The sequence below is a fragment of the Vigna unguiculata genome, chromosome 11 (assembly GCF_004118075.2).
Source record: "Vigna unguiculata cultivar IT97K-499-35 chromosome 11, ASM411807v1, whole genome shotgun sequence".
Classification (NCBI taxonomy): Eukaryota; Viridiplantae; Streptophyta; class Magnoliopsida; order Fabales; family Fabaceae; genus Vigna; species Vigna unguiculata.
Window position 1 is genome coordinate 30,884,304 of NC_040289.1, and position 16,674 is coordinate 30,900,977.

The 16,674-nt window shown below is 31.4% G+C and overlaps 1 protein-coding gene and 1 pseudogene across 4 annotated transcripts; one reads left to right on the forward strand and one right to left on the reverse strand.

The window, feature by feature from the left end:
- Positions 1-2,388: 2,388 nt before the first annotated feature.
- LOC114169157 lies at positions 2,389-4,122 on the forward strand. Of its 4 annotated transcripts, none has more exons than XM_028054196.1 (2): positions 2,389-2,930; positions 3,563-4,122. In XM_028054196.1, exons 1-2 carry the CDS (start codon positions 2,688-2,690, stop codon positions 3,728-3,730), a joined length of 411 nt encoding a protein of 136 aa, XP_027909997.1. In that variant the 5' UTR covers positions 2,389-2,687; the 3' UTR covers positions 3,731-4,122. The 4 variants fall into 4 exon arrangements, 1 of the variants encoding a protein (XP_027909997.1); XR_003600836.1 differs by having other exon boundaries at positions 2,685-2,930; positions 3,026-3,776; XR_003600837.1 differs by having other exon boundaries at positions 2,818-2,930; positions 3,555-3,831.
- Positions 4,123-6,671: 2,549 nt separating this feature from the next.
- On the reverse strand, positions 6,672-16,674 carry LOC114170355 (annotated as a pseudogene).

Below are 16,674 nucleotides of genomic sequence, written 5' to 3' on the forward strand. Positions count from 1 at the left end.
AACATCAAATAAACCTAACAAAATTTGATTAAAAGGATTAAATCCACGTATTTTAGAAAATGAAGGATTAAATTGATTTAAAATTTCGAAATGGACTAATTTCAAAATTCATCGAAAGTTAAGGAAACAAAAATATATTTAACCCTTAATTTTTTTTACTTTAATGTTGATAGTTAGAAATTATGATTAACATTTTTTATTGTATAAAAGTTATCAAAATAAGGATAAAAGTTTATTTTCATGATTTTGGTTACTCATCCAAATAAATGATTTTTTTTTTTGCATCCTATTATTTTTCTAAGTATCTATTTAAACAACACATAATTTCTGAGTTTTTTTAATCATAAATAAATTTTTACTTATAGGACATACTTCAAATCTAATAACTCATGTCTTTTATTATATTTTCAATGTTTGCAACATCAAAACATTGGATAAGATTGCATCATCAATTTAAAAAATAAATTATTCAGTAAAAAAAATACATCACTTTTGTATTCATTTTTTATTGGTGCAAACTTTGTTTTTTATTGTCCTCCATAATTCAACTCAGAGATATTAGAATTTCCATCTTATCAGTAGCTATACCAAAGACATTCAAATTTTGAAATGAACATTTAATATTCATTATGTCACCAAATTCCTAGACCACGTAGGTTCATGGCCATGACAAGAAGTAAAAATAATTTCTATTAACAAGAAAAAACAATTTAACTTTATAAAGTTATTTTGCAAAATGGTTGATAGCAAAAATTTGATATCAATTGTTTAGAATGCGTAGCTTCCAATGTCCTGTTCGTGGAGATTTGGAGCACGAACTGATTAAAGACTATGCACATTTGTTTCATTTTTTCATTACACTACAAAAATTAATAAATAGTAACTAATTTTAATGATAAAAAATAATGATCGATAAATTAATTTTAATGATAAAAAATAATGATCGATAAATTAAAAACTATTAGTATTTAAAATGATTTTTATAATAAATAAATGTTATAATTTGTTTGTTAATTAAACTTTTAAATTGGTCATTAATATTGACTAAGATTTTGACTAAAGTGGTTGATGTTGAGTATAGAGCTAATGGTTCTTTAGTTCAAGTGGTAGGGCTTGTGACGGAGTTTTGGTGGAATTTGTGATTTTGTGGTGCAAAATGTTGTGGTACAATTTATTGTTCAGTCATTACACTTTAAACTAGTAGTGGATAATCTTGATAATATTTGTGTTGTGAATATATATTTTCTTGTTAAGAATTTTGATAGTGTGTATTAGGAAAACATGATTCCATAATATATCTTATTTGTAGAATGTTACTTTTATTGTCAATAGTTTATAAATAAAAATTAGATTCAATTTATTGTAATTTAATGGAAGTTTCTAATAATTTATTATTTGAAGAGTCTTGTTTTCCGAAAAAAAAAAATTAATGTGTGAAGGGAAAAAAAAATTTAATACTAAGACTATGAATAACTTCAAATTACAAAAAAATTTCGTAAAAAATAGACTAAAGAAAACTAATACTAAATATTTCATAGTAAAAAGTTTTTAAAAATTCAAAGTATTTTTTAAAACACGAGAAAATTAACAAATGATAAATTTTGTCGTACCGAAAAATCTGCTTGATGAAAAATATTTTTTTCATTGATATTGTGAATGTTTTACAGAATTATAAAAGTATAAGTGATTGTAAACATGTGTCAAATATAAGTGGTCGATTCATTTTATTTAAAAAAAAAACTATTATTCATATGAAATCTAAAAGAAAACTTTTTTTCGTAAAAGTACAATTATTTCATAAATGATAAGAATTGCCAGTAATGCAAAACATTAGATGGTACAGAATAAAAACAAATTTCAATTCGTAAAAAAAAAAACAAAAATCATATACACGTGTCAAGTCGTTGAAGATGCTGAAAAAGCCCAATAAAAATATGTGGTGACAAATTATAATTTTCTTGAACCACCCAACAACACCATTAATTTTATTAAAAACTATAAACTAAAAAAAATGGTATTCTGTATGATTTGATACTTAACAATAAAAATTTATTATAACTTCATTATCACTTTAATAAATTGTTAATAATATTTTATTAATTTACAATGAACATCTCACCAACAAACATCCTGATTTTTTTTTTCTTTAAAATATTAAATATCCTTCCCATCCTTAACCAATTTCATAATAATATATGTGATCATTCACGATCAGAAGTATTAAATTAAAAAATAAATAAAATTGCATGAGTGATGAAAATGATCAGAAACAGAAACTGTGGTGAGGCAGGGTCCACAGCACACAATAATTTCACTGCATCCAACTTCATCAAGTTTTTAGTTGAACAGATATCAAGTGATGAACCTTATAAAACCCTTGGTTTTTGTTGTCCCTCTGTACCACAGTTAGTCAGAGATGCTGTTCTTTCTTTGTCATGTCCCTCTGTCTCATCATTTCAATGTCTCCTTCATCATCTCACTCTAACATACCATACCACTGCACAAATGCTACCCATCACACTCTCTCACTTGTTGTGACTACTGCAACCGCTCCATGCATCTTTTCTCTCTCATCAGAGTAAAATTCATAAACTAAATAACTCGCTTTCTCTCACTCTTTTCTGTCTTCATTAGTTAATGAGAAAGATAGAGCTACCAAAAAGTAGTGCTGCAAAATTTATGGTGTGATGATGGGTGTTGAAGCCACAGCTCCAACGGTGGCACCCTTCAGATCAGACCATTGGAAGCAATTTGATGATTCGGTGAATGCCGTGGCTTTTGGGTTTGTTGCCACTGCCATCCTCATTTCTATGTTTCTTCTTCTGGCTATCTTTGAGAGGTTTCTTAGACAAAGATCAAGTGCTGCAACTCCGATAGATCTTGAACACCAAATCGACCGCGGTGGAAAGTTGGAAAATCTATCACCCAAGGTGCACTTTCGTATACTTCTACTGTAGTTCATTCAATAAAAATGTGATTTTCTCCTCTTTTTACTTTCCTCGCATGCTGTTCTGTAATGATGTAGTTATGACTTATGGCTATGGTCTTTTCTCCATGCATGTGCAACAAAGTCACCAACTTGCATACCAGTAAGTAATGATTTTAAGCATAACATATTGCTATGCTTCATTTGCACTACAGTTTTCTTGCTATGCTTCATGGTCAAGATGAAAAGGATTTTCAGTTTTCCATATGGTAAACGTATTTTTTCGTTCTTTAAAGAGTTCAAATTCAGTGGTTTTTAGGTCTGAAATATCTTCTGATGGCAGTATATCATAAATATTAGTAGTTTATTTATCTACAGCAGAAACTCTTGAAGGAAACGCTAATTATGTTATCTTTTTGCCTGTTCTTACTAGTTTGTTTATCTTATGAGGACTAAATGACAGAGAACCTTGATTTTATCCATATATAAACCTTGATGTTGTGGTCAAAAGCTTTTTTTTTGGTTTTCATGTATGTGATTGAAGTACAATGTAAAGATGGTTTAATTAAACTCTATTATTATTTGAATTGTAATGAAAGGTACTGTTTTTGTTTTATTTCTGTTCAAGTTAATTAGATGAGCATTTATGGAAGAGGTGTACTAGTGTTGATGCCTGGAGAGCAGATTCCTTCGTTCATTGCACTTCCTGTTCCTGCACCATGTCGCCGCGAACCCATGTCATGGCCTATTCAACACAGTTCATGTTTCCTTCCACCTTTAGCATCAATGGCAGACATTAATTAACCTAACAAGTAACTAGAATATGATGTGTTTCATCGTCCCTTTTGAACTGGGGCAAGAATTGAGGTCAGAAGTCATAGTTGAAATCATTTTCCTCTCTGATCAATTAGGTGATTCTACTTAGAGATATTATAGAATATGTGTATTATTAGATTTGAGCTTAGTTAGAAGCAATTAATCAACTCTAAAACTTGACTCGGATCTAACAATTTGTACATATACGATGTTAAACAATTGCATTGTAATTTCCGATGAAAGTGTCTTCCAAAAAGCATGAAATTTTGAGAAGTTACCTTTTCCAAGGAAGTTATGGTTAAAGTTAGATGCCTTTTGTGAGTTATCATGCTGAGTTGCGTGGTGCTCAAGCTGTTCATGGATTTGTTGTTTTGAGATCATTACATTACATCCTCTTTTTTCAGAGCACAATATGATTAATAGAACTGTCAAAGTTATGAGGGAAGAATAGATTTACGTTGGCTTATGATTACAAATTATTATACGAGATGAGAATTTTGTTACAAACGGATTTTAAGTTTAACTTATCTTGTACGTGGAACAAGAAATTAGTGGATAGTCTATTAGCGGTTCAAAATAACGGGTTTTAAAAAAGTTTATTAAAATAGGTTTTAACTTGGTTCTGATATCATGTTAAAAATGAATTTTAAGTCTCACTCAACCTCATAAAACCGACTTGTAACGTGAGAATTGCATCCACTTATATATTATGAATTAGTCTTATCTCTACTCGAAATGAATTCCAGTAAATTTTGGTCTATTTTACAAACTAAATATCAATAAATTTGATATAAAGCATTTTATTGATACACATTCTTTTGATCATTGACCAAGACAAAAGAAAAAAAAAAAAGAGTAGAAAATAACAACACCAGACATGTTTACGTTTTAAATAGAAAAGTATTGTTTGCCACCGCCACACTAAAATAAGTTAGGTTGGTTGTTTAATGGTACACTATTTAATTTCAGTTAGTTAACTTATATAGAATTTGGCGTAGTAAAAGTATCGTAGTGTCGATTTTAATATAAAAGACAGAATAATCATCATTCAATTATTGGAGTCGATTTTAATAACTTCTTAATTAATACTAAAATATTTTTATTAGTATTTAATAGCGGTAACGATTGCAGGAAAAATCTTTTAACTTTTTTTTAAAGGAATTCAATATTTAGTGGTGATTTAAACCAAAAAAAATTTCATGTAGTGTTTAGTGGCAGGTGTAACCATAAGAAAAATCATTACTTGTTTAAAAAAATTATTCAATATTTAATGAAGGTTGTAATTGTCCGCAAAATTATAATTTTTTTAAATAAAAATAAATATAGAGAAATTAACCAAAATGCAACTAGAAAAATAAAGAAATTTATATAGAAGAAAATAAAGTAAACATATTTTCAATATCTATTACACTTAGACACATCAGAATAATAGTACACAATTTCTAATTTCTAAAACAGTCAAGAAATCTTTTGAAATGTTGATAAGCCTGGAACACTAAGGATTTGAACTATAGTTCTAGATTCATTACAATAAAAATAAAACTAATGTTGTCGAGATTATTTATATAATGTAATTCCTAAAAGGTTTGATGTCATAATTAAAATCATTGTTACAAATCGTTTTTCAGCACATATATTGGTCAAGTAATTATGCTAAAGGTATCTAATAATTTCTCCTTTTTCTTTTTTAAAGAATGTTTTTCCGTTTAGGTCACTTATACAAATAATCTAGAATTTTATTTTTTAAAGTGATAAATAGGTACTTAAGAGAAAGAGTAAGATGCTTACTACTGGACTTGGATTACTCATATCATAATCCAAAACAATTCAAAAATCTAAAACAAAGTCTCCATGTTTAGTAGTTTCAAACTAGGAAAATAGAAATACAACAAGATTACTATGTTTTATCATATTAATAATACCAACTCTAGATTCAAACATAAATAAACAAGGTAAGAGTTTCAACAAAGTGAACACAAACAAGCTATAAACACTTCAAATACAAGAAGGTCTATAAAGTATTCTCAACTTTCTTCACTGATCTGTGATATACAATAAGACGACCTTTTTTCAGGAGTATCAAGTCATCGAACATACTAAACAAAGTGTACACCAGTGCAGTAAAAACTTTCTGCCCCGGTTATTTTCTACATTTTACCTCGGGTCTAGAACCGAGGCATATTGGGGCGAGGCCAAAAGGTCGGTTATCACCCGAAGCCATAGACCCAGTTTTATGCCTCAGTTGTTTTGAAACCGGTGCCATATACACAGCTTTCTGCCTCGGGTCAGTTAGGACCGAGGCCATAGGTGATAAATATTTTTTTTAATTCAAATTTTCGCAGACTTTTTGAACACATGGCCACCAATTTTCACCATGCATACTCATGAACTTCTGGAATGCGAGGTGGAGATCTGCAATACATATTTTAACATTCCCGAACAAGAGTTTAGATAAGATAAACCCCAAAACACAAAACAACATACTAAGAAATTCTAGAGGCTCACTTGTGAATAAAAGTATGGGCACTAGACCACAAGAACAGAACTGTGAGCAACAGTATCAAAATGTGGCACACCAGAGTAAGAAAGTGATACTCAAGCAACTCAAACAGGACCCAAGCAGCAGTGGCTCCGCCAAGCACGCTAGCAGATATCTTCTTGTTCCTCCACTTTGTAATGAAAAGAAATCGTCTGTTTCTCTTTCTCCAATGTTTCAAAAGAGAAATTTAATGAAAAACTCGATACAAAAGCCCTAAAATTTAAGAAGTAGAACGAATTACTGAAACTAAGAGTGAATGTTTGAACTCATTTGAGACAGAAAGTGGCTCGAACAAGTGTCGAAACTCCTAGGAGGAGTGGTGGTGTTATTAGACGTGGAAGTGTGCGAAGTGGTTGTGGTCTGGGAAGGCACGAGGGAATAGGTAGCAGGTAGCAGCAGCAGCATGATTAGGAACATTGGAAATTACGTGGGGGTTGTATAGAGCAAACGTTGAGAAGCAAGGAGAGTGAGATGGGAAGGTTAAGGTTGATACCCAAAATGTTTGCTCTAAGGGCGGTGCAGAGACACACCGCAGCATCAAGATCAACCAGACCATTCAGGAGGGTGCAGCATGGGGTAACTGGTGGTTGACCCAGGGTGGTGTTCACCAACCCGTTTAGCACATTGGTACACACTCCTAGTTTAAGTGCATCATGGAACCACCAGAGCCACCTGAACCACTAGATCCACCGGAACCACCGGAGCCACCTGAACCTCCGGAACCGCCTGAGCCACCGGAACCTTCTGAGCCACCGGAACCACCTGAAGGAGTTGGTTTGACAGGCTTATGCTTTGGCCTAGGGTGTGGGCCGGGGCATGTCCCACCTGCTACCTATCTCCCACTCCCCTCGCGCTCGTGCACGTGCGCGTTCGGGTGTTGTTGTTGCTGGTGCTGCGGCGGCGAAGACTCGTCAACGGTAGTTGGAGGGTGTGGTGGCAATGGGTACAGCGGAGAGAGAGAGAGAGAGAGAGAGAGAGAGAGAGAGAGAGAGAGAGAGCGCGAGAGAGTGGAATTGTAGAGGCGCTGGCGCGAGAAGGAAGAAGGGTTCACGAATTTCGAACTTTAAATAAACCCTATGGCTTCGGTTGTTAGAGGAACCGAAGCCATTGACCCCCTTTTGGCACCAGGTCTCCTTGGACCGAGGCCTATACCCTTGACTTCCAACCACTTTTTGGCTTCGGGTCCTACTGGACCGAGGCCTATACCCCTCTTTGGCACCAGTTTTGAGCAAACCGGGGCCTATACCCCTCTTTGGCTTCGGGTATTTGGAGAACCGAGGCCTAAAACTTGGCTCTAATTGCAAAAATGCCACCGCGCCATTATATGCTTCGGTTCCTGGCCAACCGAAGCATATAAGACGAGGTAAAATGGGAATTCTGCACTAGTGGTAGCTAAAAAAAAAAAGGTTAAGTCATTAAATAATGAAAGGAAAAGAAATTAGATTGTTCACAATTACAAAAGCTATAGAAAACAATAATATGTAGACAAGTAATAGAAGAAAATGAGACAAAAGAAAATTGATATAGAGAAAAAACGGATATTGCAATAAGTAATAAGTTTAAAAGTGCTCCTTCTTCACACTATCTAAAGATAGAGAAGAAAAAAAAAAGGGGATATGTGTTAGATCTTTTATTTTATGTTTTCAGTTTTTAATGTAGAATTGACTTTTAATTCCACTAAAATTTATTATTTATTTGTTTCAATTTCTTTCTTTTTTAAATAGGATTAAATATGTTTTTAGTCCCTAAAGTTTCAGTGAAATTTGGAATTAATCCCTCTTCAAAAGTTTTAATCAATTTAGTCATTCATCTTTAAAAATGCGTGAATTTAGTCCTTTTAACCAAATTTTGTTAAGTTTATCTAACGTTTCAAGTGCATTTCATGATAGTATTTGAATTGTTTATACCGTTTGACACATTTTCACTTTGATGTTGACTCAAATATTATAATAAAATGTGTTTAAAATGTCTAATAAACTTTACAAAATTTTATACGAAGGACTAAATTCACGCATTTATAAAGATGAAGGACTAAATTAGTATAAAATTTCGAATAGGGACTAATTCTAAAATTCACTGAAACCTGAGGGACCAAAAACATATTTAAGACTTTAAAATATACATCCTAAAACCCTAAGCATTGCAAGATCACATGATAATGTAGAGTCCAAGACATACAACCTAAGAATTAATAAAATATACATATAAACATATCACTTTTTGTTTAAAATTATTACTAAGTAATTACATATGTTCATAAATAGGAATGCCAAGGTAAATTCCAAATGAGAGAAAGGTAAAAAGGAGAAATTAAGAAAAAGGAGAATGCTCTATATAAACATCAATATGTATCAACCTGAAATTATTAATCATGCTCCATTGATACAAAATCCATGGATGGGAAAGCTCAAGCCTTATAGTTTACTTCCAATCACTAAACCTTTTGAAGTCGAGCACCAGCTAAAAAATTGATAACAGTCAAACATATTTCATACTAATATTGAAAATAAAAATAGGGAAAGCATATTTATTACAGGATGCAATAAAAGAGAAAAAAACACACCTTGATCTTACCAAGAATAATGCAATGTCAGACCATTAAATTGACGGTGCCATCAGGGAAAGTCTTAGGCATGACAACAAAATCCTAAATTAGGAGAAACAATCATATATTGAAACGAAAGTGAAATACAAAATTGATAAGAAATAAGTAAAGAAAAAAAAAAAGGAAAGTGTTATGATATGAACATGTGAATGGTTCTTCCACCATGATTTTCGTTTCTCAACAAGACATCCACGAGTGATACTAGACATGTATATATGTGTATCGATCAAAAGGTAACTTAGACGGGAGAATGACTTGTACGAAGAGAAAATGCTCTAAAGGAGAAGAGAAGATGATGTGCATGAGTGTGAAAAAGAAGCAAAGATGGTTTTAGAGGAACTTTGTAAGATGCACCTACTCCACCTCGTTTATACTACTCACAATGAAAATAACTTGAATACATATGAGAAGATATTGTTAGTTTTAAACCGACTATAAGTATTATATATATTTTTCTTTTTTTCTAATATAAAGTCATTTTATTATAACAGCCACTAAAAATTATTTTTCTTCTAGTGCATGTTGTTTATAATAAAATATTATACTAACATGACAAAAATAAATATATATCGAACATTGTAATAAAATAATAAGCTATGAAGGTGTAAGTTGAGTGTAAGAGAAAAATTGGAGTGCTCTTTTTTAACTTTGACACAATTAATTTGAATATTCTTATTTAAAATTTGTTTACATGGTGTTTTTATTATTTTAAACAATGATAAGTCTTGATTGATGACATGTTGATGAGTAATTTTGATAATTTAATTCTACATCATTTGAGTTTTGATTAATCTCATTTTTTTTCAGCTGCTTTTCTTCTTCTCGTTATTATAACTATTTGGTGTTTATATTTCTTTTAGAAGCTTACATTCTTCAGGATCATTCTTTTGTTTCTTCTAGAGTAGTTTTTCGTTGCTATTTCGTCTTCTTTCTAATTTGTATTGATTAATTTCCATTTAGATTTTTGTCCTTACTAACTATTTTTCAGTGTCAATTTGTGGTGATTTTGTGGCACCTTCGAAAGTGGATGTGGTTCAGAGTTTTTGTTGATGGCATAATGGTTTCATTACTTTGAGGGTTTTCTGCTGTTATAAAGATGGTATTTCAACGGATTTATTTCATTGGTTAGTTAAGGTGGACTCCAACGTCTTTTTGACAACTGTCGTTGTCTGTGTAAAAAAAAATTAACATTTTCATGGTCATTTTCAACCCTATGGAAGTTTGTACGTTTTGAAAGAAGCAAAATGGATGCACGTTGATAGGTTTATCATGTCTTCTTTGTTTACATTGTTGTGTTGATGATTCTTAACCTAATGGTTGGTCTATGAGTGTTATCTGAAAGTTCTAAGTTTTTGAATTTAATTTGAGATAGAAAGTGAACAGGAAGGGTAAGTTTTGCAGTTGGTTTCCTTTCTTGTTGGAGTGAAATTTGTTAGGAATGGATATGGAGTGAAGGATCTTGTTTTTGGTTTTGATCACATATTTCAAGAATTTTTGGGATACAATTATGGAAACTAGATGATTTGAGTGGGAATGGTTTTAAATATTATGTTTTCCAAGTGATTTTATTCACTATGGCATGATGAAATTATGGTTGAAGTGTAATTGTATGTCTTTCAACATTATGAAAAAAAAATAGTAATTTGAATCAGGCTTTTGAAAACTTTAACAAGCAAAAAACATATGGCTAGATTACACATAGCTGGGTGTGTTGCCTCTTGATCCAAAACCCAACAAATTAATAATTCTTTTTCTACAAGAAGGTCAAACAGATTATACTTTATCAAGTTCTCCTCAAATTGACATCTCACATCTTAGAAGGCTTCTTTAACAATTTTGTAAGAAAGCTCTTCATTTGAGACTGTTACATTAATAATAACATGTTCATCATAATGTCAACTCCAACTTAATTGAATAGTCTTCTCATCAAGAATAAAATATATTTGTCACAAATCTTAAATCATATATTTTACTAACCACATTATGCTTAAAAAATGCAATTTTTCTTTCGCGAATGCTAACATCCTTCAAATGTATAATTCTAGGAAATGTACTTTTCCTGAAGCCCAACTTTTTGTGAAAAAATAAAACTTGCTCCAAAGTCCAAATTTATTTCATTAACATTAACATACATATAAGTCATAAATAAACAGCAAAAATAGTTACAACATTAAAGAGTGTTGCATAAAACACATATAATAACAAACTTTGAAAGTTACTTGCAATACAAAAACATAGCTTACAATATGCAATGTGATCAACTTCTTTACTTGGTTATACACATTGAAGCTTGACACAAACTACCAACTAAATATTCATAACATTCCACAAATTATACTTTCCAACTCCACATAATTTATCTAACATTTTAAACAACCTTGAATGCACTTTTCTTATTCTAATAGAGAGAAAAAAACTCAATCAACCCTAATAGTATGTACAATCTACAAAAATCGTCAACTTTTGTATTACTACAATATTTCACAGTTTCATCCAACACCATATTCATATTCACATGATTTTTATGGAATAGTCTTTTAGTATGACAATCACTATCTTTTGTGGACAAATCAAATTTTCTCCACCCACCCAAAGTCTCAAACCTAAACAAACATCCAATAATATAAATGATACAACTATGTTTAAAATCTTCCTCTCCTCTCTTCCCACCTACTACATAATTCAATTAGTAAGATCTTACTAATTTTTACTTTTTCCCACATAAACAATAATCATGCAAACAAGGTTGATTGGATACAACAGTTCTACTTATCCATTACCATCTTATTCACAATACCCAAATGCTTTTGCCTTGCATGAATTTTGCAAGAAACTATATATCATAATCACTAGTTCAAGTTGTCACCACCAAAAGTAAGATTTATTTATAATTCAACAAAAAAAAAAACAACATATAAACCTTGTTTGTTATAACATATTTCTCAACTTCCCTTGTAGGCTTTTTTGTATTTGATGGTCTTTTTTAATTTGAATTTGTAAAAATGGGTTTTTTTGTAAAATAAGGACAAGTCGTTATGGTAGAGGACGACATTATAGGTGAAGTCGTCCTCCACCCTACCGGTTTCCTTTTGTTTTAAAAAAAAAAAGCAAAACCGTCATTGGTGAAGCCGGTTTCCATTAAATTAAAAAGTGAAGTTGTCGTCGTACATGACGACTTCACTTTTCAATTTGTTTTTTACGTTACTGTTGTAATTTGATTTTATAAAATATACATTCTTAGATCAAGTTATAAGTTAGCTTCAAATATTATCCATCAATTTTTTTTTTGTCATGCCATTAAATGATGTAAATTATATATATATATATATATATATATATATATATATATATATATATATATATATATAAACAAAAAAAATTAATTTATTTGTGATCATTTCGTTCAATATATCTTATTTTAAAAGTCTTATTGTAGAATCCAAAAGGATGAAATCCCAGCTTATTCTTGGAGGTAAAAAGTTGAAAAAAGATAAGATATAAACATGTCTTCAAACTTGAAAGGGAGAAAAAACTGCAGAATTGTAGGGTGTGTAGAGATTCTGCTCCCTTCCGTGAAAAATGCCTGAATACCTCTCTTTAAGAGCATCTAAAAATTATAACTGTAACATACAAAAATCACTACAAGAAAATGCTTCATTAGTAACCAATTTTAGTGACCAAAAGTTGTTAGTTACTATAATTATTAATTTAGATACAAGTTTAAAAAGTAAAAAAAATCATTTGTTACTAAAATAGTTACTATTATGAATAAAAAATTATAATTGGTCACTAAATTGGTTTTTAAAATTAGCTACCATAGTTTTGGCTACTAAAGAAAACTGGTCACTAAAAATTAGCTACCTAAGTTTTGGCTACCAAAATAACTTAGTTACTAAATTGCTCTTTAATTAATTAGTGACAAATTCAGTGACCAATTATAGTTTTTTATTTATATTAGTGACTATTTTAGTAACCAATAAATTTTAATTTTGTAAATTGGTATCTAAATTGGTCACTATAGTGACTAACAACTTTTAGTCACTAAAACTAGTTACTAATAAGACATTTTCTTGTAGTGAATAAAAATGAAAAGTGAAGTCATCATGCGTCAGGATGACTTCACTTTTTAAATTAATATAAATTAATAGAAACCGGTCTTACAGATAACGACTTCACTTTTTGAAAAAAAAAGGAAATCGGCAGGATGGAGGACGACTTGTCCCTATTTTATAAAACAAAAATCAACGGACCCATTTTTTCAAATTCGAGTAAAAACAGACCCTCAAATACACAAATGCCTCCCTTGTAACTGTTGTCATTTTGATGGTGCAAATAGTGTCAATCTACATTCAATACATCATTTAAAAACAACATTTCACATCATCGAACAATTACAAACAATTTTCATAATTTCCTAAAAATACACTAATAATAGGAAACAATTACATTTCTGAAAACCCTACAACAATGTTGATGATCACAACCACATTGAAGAAAGAGAAATGATTACAAATATAAGTCAAATGCAAAATTTCTTTAGGTTATTCAGATAAACCTTTAATGGTCACATATGGATTAAATTGAGCATTCACTACAACAAAAATGACTTTAAGCAACAATAAAAAAATTGCAGCCTAAAGCTAAAAAATCGTTGCCTAAATTTTAGACAACAAATTGACAACTCTTTTTGTAGAAAATTAGGTACACCTCTATAACAACTCATTATTATAAGTACAATTTTTACTACTTTGGATCAATAACAAGAAACAAAGTCAAGTTTGATAAACAAAATAAACTAATTAGTATAATAAAAAAATATACACTAGCTTGCCCGGGAACTCCTCACCACAAAATCAAAATTTGCACCACTAAAGTCCAATTCATTCCATTTATGATTTGGATTTTGATTTATTTTCTTAAGAAGTAGTTTAGGATTAAGGATGTTTGCTTATTCTTAGCTAATGGATTCAATCATTTTAACTATTGTTGTAATTTTTTTGATCATTTGTAACTTTTTTCCTTAGCCTTCATTCATTAGATCAGAATATGCAATGTTATGGTCTCTTCTTTTGGTCTTTTCTAGGAACAATTTTATGCTTCTACTAATTCTTTTCGATTTGACCCTACATATAATACACTTATTTGACTTCCACACAAGATCTGATTTAAATATAAAGAACAATAAAATGTTACAGATTAAAGCATATTGTTTTTGTTGCTTAGTAAAACGATTATGTGAATTAGTAAGGTTGTAGTTATAAGAAAATAATGATATATAACAGTAAACTATATACAACTTACACATTTTTTTATAATATTGTTTAAACTAACATTGGATGCACTCTTCAAAAGATTATGAACATGCACAAACTAGAAATTATACCCAAGGGGTATTGGGTACAACAATATTACATATTATTGCAACATAAACACAACCATTTTTCTTAACACTACAAGAATGTAGGCCATTTGCGTCAGTCATAAATGGACGCTACCAGCCAAAAACTCACGATAAAATGAAGATCGCGTCGGTCTAGCGACAGTCAAGTGTACCACGCCCATTTCTTCGATGCAAAGCTCGTTTGCATTGGCTAAATGGGGACGAAGATTTGGTGCTCATTAATCGTTGGCTAAGCCGATGCAAAAAAATAAAAAATATAATAATAATTTTCTATGCGTGGGACAAGCCCACGAACTACTTAAATAATAAAAAATTTGAAACAACTTTCGAGTTGGTTTTGTATGGGTTTAGCCGACGCAAACAATTTGAAATTCAATAATTGGCATCAGCTTAGCATGGGCTTAGCTGATGCAAATACTAGCGATTTTTTGTATGAAAAATTTATGCCCAAGCACATCCCAAACCTGCATCCAATCCAAAAACTTGTATCCTTACACATTTCCAACAATCCAGGATATTATTTCAATCATTTAGAATTAAAATTTCTAATAGAACATTAATGTGGAAGAATGTTTTTGGAGAAAAATAGACCACAACATTGAAGTAGAAGAATTTAAAAGGAAGAAAAAAATTTCAAGCAACTGACCAATCCCAACCTCATTCATCCCCAACATCTCCCAAAAATTCATATGAAAAAGGATAGTTGAACCTTCCTGTAATTTTGGTCTCTTTCCCTAACTTTGTAAAAAAATTATCAACTTAAGAATTCCTGCACTCTTAACCTTGTATTCATACATAATACAATTATCTATCAAACTCTTACAAATAACTCCACTTAAGGAAATGTAGTGTCCAAACCTACACCATTGATTTCTTTTCCTTTTATTTTCATGTCTTGAGAAGAACTAATTAGGCTCTGAGCACATCCATAAGTAAGAGCAAAGAAGTACCAGAAGTTGGTGACTTTAGAATGCATGTTTCAGAATCCAAAAGCTAAACAAATTTTTACGCATGCCAACAACAAACAAAAAAATTATACCATTCATCTATCTTATTTGATTACCAATCTGAACATAAAAACTTACCTACTTCTAACACAAGTTTCTCCTCCACACCAAATGCTTTTGCTTCACCCCAACACCTATTGATTCCACTCCAAAAGTGACGGAACTAACCTTTACGCTCAAGGTTTCAGCTCCACAACACCACCAAACATGCCTACTCACAGAGACCTCCCACATCGGGTACCCATTAACAAAATAATAATCTTTCATTAGGGTTTATAAGTTCACATTAATCAACAATGCAATATAGCTTACCAACTCACTTCACATATACAGTTTGATTGCCACAAACCGTGCACGAAATGGCCACGCCTCGTAATGTCCCAACCCTCGCCTTCCACTAAGCTTCTCAATTGCATCTAAATCCCTTCAAACGGGTTGTCAATCTTTCACGAAAAATGCAAAAACAAATTGGGGATTATCACCCTCTTAGGGTTCCAGCAAGAAAGGGGAAAATGGCCTTCACAATATTTTCAATCACGCATCCCAATCGATTGCACTAAGCTTTGGAATGTATCCCATGACTTACAACTCACAAAATGCACAAAGGCCACTCAAGATGCACTTGCTCGAGAAAGAGAAAGAGAAAGGGGAAAAGTTAGTCTTGTGGCGCTCGATGAGAGGAGAAAGGGGGAAGTTAGCCCTGTGGCACCCGATGAGAAGAGAAAGAGGCAAAGTGAAATATTTAGTTTTCCCACCTTAACTTAAATTAACTAATTTCTTTTTTCTCTAATTTCAGTTCCTTAGTGTGGTGGTGTAGATGAGAACCTATTATTATTTTTTATTTATTTTCTTTCTCTATCGTCGGTGTAGAGTCATTCACAACCGATGCATATTAAATTGTATTTAATAAATTATTATTTAAAAAGTCTGAAAATAGTATTTTTTTCATTTCTATTTGATTTCTTTCGCTGCGTTATTTTAATATCGACGAAAGAGCGACGCAAATGCCATGTTTTTTTTCTTCTTTTTTTCTGCTCTAGCGTCCTATTTTAAGTCGCATAAGCCGACGCATGCAGCGTCGGAAGACAGTCCGACGCTTCTCTTTCGACGCTAATATATGACATTCTTGTAGTGTAATGAACAAAACTTCAACATAAACATTTCAAAATATGCATAAATACACTCTAGTACACAACTTTAAAATAATAAATATCACAAACGAGGAATTGAGTTTCTTCTATACAAAAACAACTATCATTACTACTTACCCTTTCTCTGACCAAACAATGAAGCCATTGAAAAGGCGTAGGAAACCACCCACGAGGCATCGACAACAACGACAAAGACCTTGAAACCACTAACAAAGCCACACAGGACCAT